General features: G+C 57.1%; 1 protein-coding gene across 1 annotated transcript; it reads left to right on the top strand.

Annotated features, from left to right (window-relative positions):
• The first annotated feature begins 4,280 nt into the window (after positions 1–4,280).
• Positions 4,281–5,781, top strand: NOG (noggin). Its single transcript, XM_041001251.1, has one exon. It carries the CDS (start codon positions 4,836–4,838, stop codon positions 5,535–5,537), a length of 702 nt encoding a protein of 233 aa, XP_040857185.1. The 5' UTR covers positions 4,281–4,835; the 3' UTR covers positions 5,538–5,781.
• The last annotated feature ends 303 nt before the right edge of the window (positions 5,782–6,084 follow it).

Below are 6,084 nucleotides of genomic sequence, written 5' to 3'. Positions count from 1 at the left end.
GCAGGAAGAGGTGACTTTTAGATAGCAAGGCTGGTGCTGAACGTAAAAGATGTCCGTTCCTGATGGCGCCTCATGGTCTCCTGACTTCCTGCTGTCAGGGGCCCAGTAGAAGTGAAATGACTCTCTGAAAGCCATGTATGTGACTGTAGGGTGCAGGTACCCTCACATCAAACCCCAGGCCCTTGGGAGGATGAAGAGGTGAGGAAAGCTGCCCTGTGGCCCCTCCTGCCTGGACCTGAAGACCTCAAATCTGGCCATGATTTTCCTTGCACGGGCATTTCACAGGGACAGAGCCAGGGAGACCTACCCACCCACGCATTAGAGTCTCCGCACCGGCCCTGATGGTCACAGCCATCCTTACTCAAGTCCAAACACCCCACAGCGAGGACTGCTCGGAGAGCTGAGCTCATAGCCACTTCTGCCACAGCCCACCTCCCACGCCATGCCTTCATTGGGAAACAGCGCAATCTCTTTTGTGCTGCCTGTCTAGCTCCCTCTCCAACAGAGCCACAGAAACATTGGGCAGTGTGGTTACTGACTCTTCTCAAGCAATTCCAGCCCCTCTTGCTGCAACACCCAGAGACGGTTTGGTGCATGCACTGAAAGCATGGACACCAGGCCCAAAGGCATGGAGTTGAACTTAGCAGCATCCCCAATCCTTTCACCCCTCTTGCTCTACCTGGGATGGTTGGTGTTGGTGAGCTTTACCAAAGAACTGATGCTTGTTAAAAGATTATTGTCTACCATAAGCCCTGCCCCAGACCCTGAGGCAGGCCATAAATTCTCTACCTGCCTCAGACAGCAAGCGGCTATGTGATCCCCAGCTTACAAAAGACAGAGTAGAAGCTTGCAGTGGTGGCTGTGTATATGTGTAGCTGGTCACAGTGGTGCCAGAATTCCAACCTAAATGCAACTGGCCCAAAAGTCATTTTGGTGGGGGCTGGGATTGTGCCACAGAAGGTGACACCACTACCTGCTATGCCAGCAACCTGTACCTGAGAGCTGAGGCAATTGCTAGGAGCTCTATTTTCAATCCAGCTTCCTCCTTAATGTACCCAGGAAGGCAGCCAAGGACGATACAAAGGACCAGTCCTCTGCTGCCTCTGGGGGAGACTCAGATGGAATTCCTGGCTTCTGACTTTGGTCTGGCTCAGGTCTGACTACTGAGGCCACTTGGGAAGTCACAGTGGATCCAAGATGTCTCTTTTGCTTTTTCTCTCTTATTCTTTCAAATAAAAAATCCTCTTGGTGCTAGGATTCACCTGTCCGTGACATTCCTCCCTCCGTTGCCCAATTGCTTGGCTCCTCCACTGTCACACAGTGCAGTTTTTAATGTAGGTTCACCCTATGCCTTCTTCTCTCCTTCTTTTCTGACTCAGAGAAACACACACATCTTTTTCCTTCATGGGGCTCAGCTAACTTTTGGCTCTCCTGTTCAGACCTTAGCCTGTTGAGCCTCTGATCCAACATGGACCACATTCACTCTGCCCCTAAGTGCAGGTGCCACCCCTCACCCTGGGGGTCAGGGCAGGGAGCCACAAGCTCCTCAAGTGTGCCATTTCAGAACTCGATCATGAAAGGGGCTGGGTATAATTGCTCTGACTTCTTTTTGCTCCTCACAGTGCATTAGAAAATGTCAAACAGTCTACGGCCATACCACCCTGAACGCGCCCGATCTCGTCTGATCTCGGAAGCTAAGCAGGGTCGGGCCTGGTTAGTACTTGGCTGGGAGAAAATGTCAAACAGCATTCAGAGAAGAGATTGAAATTCTCATATCCATCAAAAGGGGGCATGGGTTTAAAAGGAAGCACTGGCCTGCCCCACCATGGGAACTTACAGATTGTTTTTCATTTGTTCTTAATATTGGTTTGATGTTCCATGTTGTATCCCTCCTCATGGAAGTCTTCAGGGGTGGAAGTCAAGTTCTGCCTCCTTGGCATCTCCCTCAATCCAGTCTTCATCCCAAAGCCCCTCCGTCTACAGGTTGCCCCATCTATATCATGCCCGGGGGACCTCTTTCAGGGCTCAAATCTCCACAGCCTGAATAAAGAACAAAAGGCTTTGCATTGCTTTGCAAACTAAAAACTAAGTGACCTGGAGAAGATGGAGAGCAATGAGACAAAACGTAGTACAATAAACTGGCAGACAGGAACTGTCTGTCTCTGAAGGGCTGGACAACAACGTAGCCCTTAACCTCTTACCTGAAAAAGTCATTCAGTAGAGAAATTTGCAAAACCGCTTCATAATAAACTACCTGAGACCCCACACAGCCATCAGAGAGGAAAGAGTGGGAGGGCTGAACCACATGCCAGGTGCCATTTGGGCATTACTTCAGAAACAGCCAAATTCCAGGAACCAGGAAGCTGTTCTTGTCTCCACAATGCAAGATCTGCTTTGGGGCAGGACTTTGAGAATGGAACCCCAGAGGTGGTCCAGATGGGGAAGTCGGGGTAGGAGCTTCCCACCTGCTGAACTGGGCAACAATGTGGATAAATTTGAGGGGGTGGAGGGAAGCTGATGTGGGAAAGGGCAAGGTGAAAGGAACAACCAGCCACCTCCCACCAATCCGGGGAAAGCATGTGGGGTGATGTGGACTGTCATGGTAGGACCCCTGCCTGGTTCCCACTCCTGGGACTACTGGCAAAGACTTGGATCACCCATTCCAAGTGTGTCTTCTTCAGCTTTTCCCAGGCACTAGTCACCACAAAGGAAACTGAGGTTGGTTTTCGAAGCTTAGGTTCGGTTCTCCATCTAGGGACAAATAACTGGAGGTGTTGGTCCACAGCCCACGTCCTCTCTGTGGGATACAGCTCCTGAAAGATACAATTGGGCACAGACAGCTTTAGAAGGGTAAGATTAGAAAGAAATGGGAGTGAGGTCCGAAAACAGAAACTAACGCATTCCGCGCCCAAACTAGACAGCCCGACTTTGCCCAGGCGGACCCCTGGCCAGCACTCTGGCCTCATGCCACCAGTTCATCTTGTAAGTCACCAGATGCAGAAGGTGCGGCATTTGCTCTCAGGAAACTGGAAGAGTGCAGGAAGCAGCCACGGGCTTCTGTTTACACTGAGGCCCTGGGGAGCTTGGAGACAACACTCAGAATCAAAACGGGCCCTTTGGCACACGCAGGTAAGGACGGGGAAACTGAGCCGAGCAAGAGTGGGCAAAGGTCCGAAGTCCATCCGCGCCAGGCGCAGGGCTCGCAGCGGGCCAGCAGAGGGCGCGCCGCCCCCAGGGAGCAGAGTGGCGGCCGCACGGAGCCGGACGGGCGAGCAGGACGCGCCCCTTGCGGCCCGGCCACTCAGGGTGCAGGACCCGGCCAAGGAGGAGGGAGAGGAGCCGAGCCCCGTGGTGGGCCCGGGGCAGAGGAGCAGCAGTGCTTCCTAGGAGTTACATCACACTGAGCAAAGCTGAGGCTCCGGAATTCCCGGGCGCAGAGTGCAGGGAGGGGGCGGGGAGGGGGACACGGTGCGCGCGTGTTTGTGTGTGTGTGTGTGTGCGTGCGTGTGTGTGTGTGTGTGTGTGTGTGTGTGTGTGGGGGAGGGGACTTAGACCGAACCCGGGACAGAGGCTGTTGAGATGCGTCCCGGGGAGACCCTCAGTGCACATGGAGAAATTTCTGGCTCAGAATTGCAGGGAGAAAAAGAACCCACAGCATCTCTCGGCTGCTCCCTTCCCAGCGCAAAGCACCTAGCTAGTGAAAAGCAATCCTTCCCCGCCCCCCCCCCAGCTCCACCTCGAACACCCCCCAAAACCAGCCCTTGCATCCTGCAAGCCGGCTCCAGCGCCGCGGCAAGCTTTCCCTGGGACTGGCCCTGGCGGGGCGCCTAGAGCCCCAGTTGCATTGCTCCAGGAGAAAGGAGGGGGGCGGTGCATTTTGCAGGAGGAGGAGAAGGGGGGTGGGTGGTGGGGGAGAGAGAAAATTGCGCGGAGACCTGCCAAGCGCCACCGCCGCCGCCACCGCCGCTGCCGCCGCCGCCGCCGTCGCCGCCGCCGCCTGGGAGCTCCGGCGGGCAGCCGGGCTGTCGGCTTCCCGGGGCATCTGGGTCCGGCGGGGCACAGCCCTGGGCGCTGCCGAAGCCGCCGCCGCCTCCGCGGCGAGTGCAGGCGGCTTCCCCCCCAAGCCAGTGCCGCTCCAGCTCCTCGGGGGTGGAGAAGTGGGGGGTGGGGTTGTTGTTTGGGGGGAAGAAGGGGGAGGGGGCAACGCCGAGAGAGTCAGTGGTTTCCATGGTGATGGAGCTGAAAGTGCAGGAAATTTAAAGGCTTGGACCCTGCGAGACAGACAAACCGGTGCCAACGTGCGCGGACGCCGCCGCCGCCGCCGCTGCTGGAGTCCGCCGGGCAGAGCCGGCCGCCGAGCCCCGAGCAGGCGGAGGGAAGTGCCCCAGGAGCCGCTCAGCCTGCGGCGCTGCGCACAGCCGCCCGGCTAGGAGCTGCGAGAGCAGGAGGAGGAGGAGGGGAGAGCAGCTCGTCCACGCGCCCTGCGCCGCCGCCAGCCGGGCCAAAGCAGCGCGGAGCCGGCGTCCCCGGAGTCCCAGCGGCAGCCCTGGAGTCCTCTCGGATGCCCCGCCGCGGTCGCCGTCCCGAGTAGAGCGCGGAGAGGAGTTGAAGCCAACTTGCTTGCCTTTTTTTTTTTTTTTTTTTAACCGCCCCGGTGGGAGCCGGCGCTGCACGAAGAGCTCTCCCCGCAGCTCATGCTGCCCGCCCTACGCCTGCCCAGCCTCGGGTGAGCCGCCTCCAGGAGGGACGGGGGAGTGCGGCGGCGCCGCGGGCTCGGGGTGCTCTCCTCCGGGGACGCGGGACGAAGCAGCAGCCCCGGGGCGCGCACCGGAGGCATGGAGCGCTGCCCCAGCCTGGGGGTCACTCTCTACGCCCTGGTGGTGGTCCTGGGGTTGCGGGCGGCACCGGCCGGCGGCCAGCACTACCTCCACATCCGCCCGGCTCCCAGCGACAACCTGCCCCTTGTGGACCTCATCGAACACCCGGATCCTATCTTTGACCCCAAGGAGAAGGATCTGAACGAGACGCTGCTGCGCTCCCTGCTCGGGGGCCACTACGACCCGGGCTTCATGGCCACCTCGCCCCCCGAAGACAGGCCCGGTGGGGGCGGCGGCGGGACGGCTGGGGGCGCCGAGGACCTGGCCGAGCTGGACCAGCTGCTGCGGCAGCGGCCGTCGGGGGCCATGCCGAGCGAGATCAAAGGGCTGGAGTTCTCCGAGGGCTTGGCCCAGGGCAAGAAGCCTCGCCTCAGCAAGAAGCTGCGGAGGAAGTTACAGATGTGGCTGTGGTCGCAGACCTTCTGTCCTGTGCTGTACGCGTGGAACGACCTGGGCAGCCGCTTCTGGCCGCGCTACGTGAAGGTGGGCAGCTGCTTCAGCAAGCGCTCGTGTTCCGTGCCCGAAGGCATGGTGTGCAAGCCGGCCAAGTCCGTGCACCTCACGGTGCTGCGGTGGCGCTGTCAGAGGCGCGGGGGCCAGCGCTGCGGCTGGATTCCCATCCAGTACCCCATCATTTCTGAGTGCAAGTGCTCCTGCTAGAACTCCGGCACCCCAGCCCGCACCGGGACACTTGGCGCGAACCCCTCCGACACCCCCCCACACATCGCCTCCAACCAGTTCCACCACCCTCTGGCGAGGGTTTTCAATGAACTTTTTTTTTCCTACAGAGACCTAGCCTTCTGGTTCATGTAATGCACTGTTTAACTGTGTAGGAATGTATATGTGTATATATATGGTCCCAGTTTTAATTTACTTATTAAAAGGTCAGTATTATACGTTAAAAGTTACCGGCTTCTACTGTATTTTTAAAGAAAAATAAGCAAAAGGAAAAAAAAGAACAGAGAAAAGAGACTTATTCTGGTTGTTGCTGACAATGTTAACCTGCTATTTATATTCCAGTGCCCTTCGCATAGCGAAGCAAGGGGGGGGAGTTTTTTTTTTTTTCTTCAAATACAAAGAGTGGGGAGAACTTTTGTAGAAGGACTTTTTAAAAGCTATTTTCCATTCTTCGGAAAGTGTTTTGGTTTTTCCTTGGACCTCGAAGAAGCTATAGAGTTCAATGTTATTTTACAGTTATTGTAAATAT

This window comes from Ochotona curzoniae, unplaced genomic scaffold, assembly GCF_017591425.1.
Source record: "Ochotona curzoniae isolate NIBS_2020 unplaced genomic scaffold, NIBS_Ocur_1.0 scaffold_2453, whole genome shotgun sequence".
Classification (NCBI taxonomy): domain Eukaryota; kingdom Metazoa; phylum Chordata; class Mammalia; order Lagomorpha; family Ochotonidae; genus Ochotona; species Ochotona curzoniae.
The sequence above is the reverse complement of the archived record's forward strand: the minus strand, read 5'-3'. Positions and strand labels throughout refer to the sequence as shown.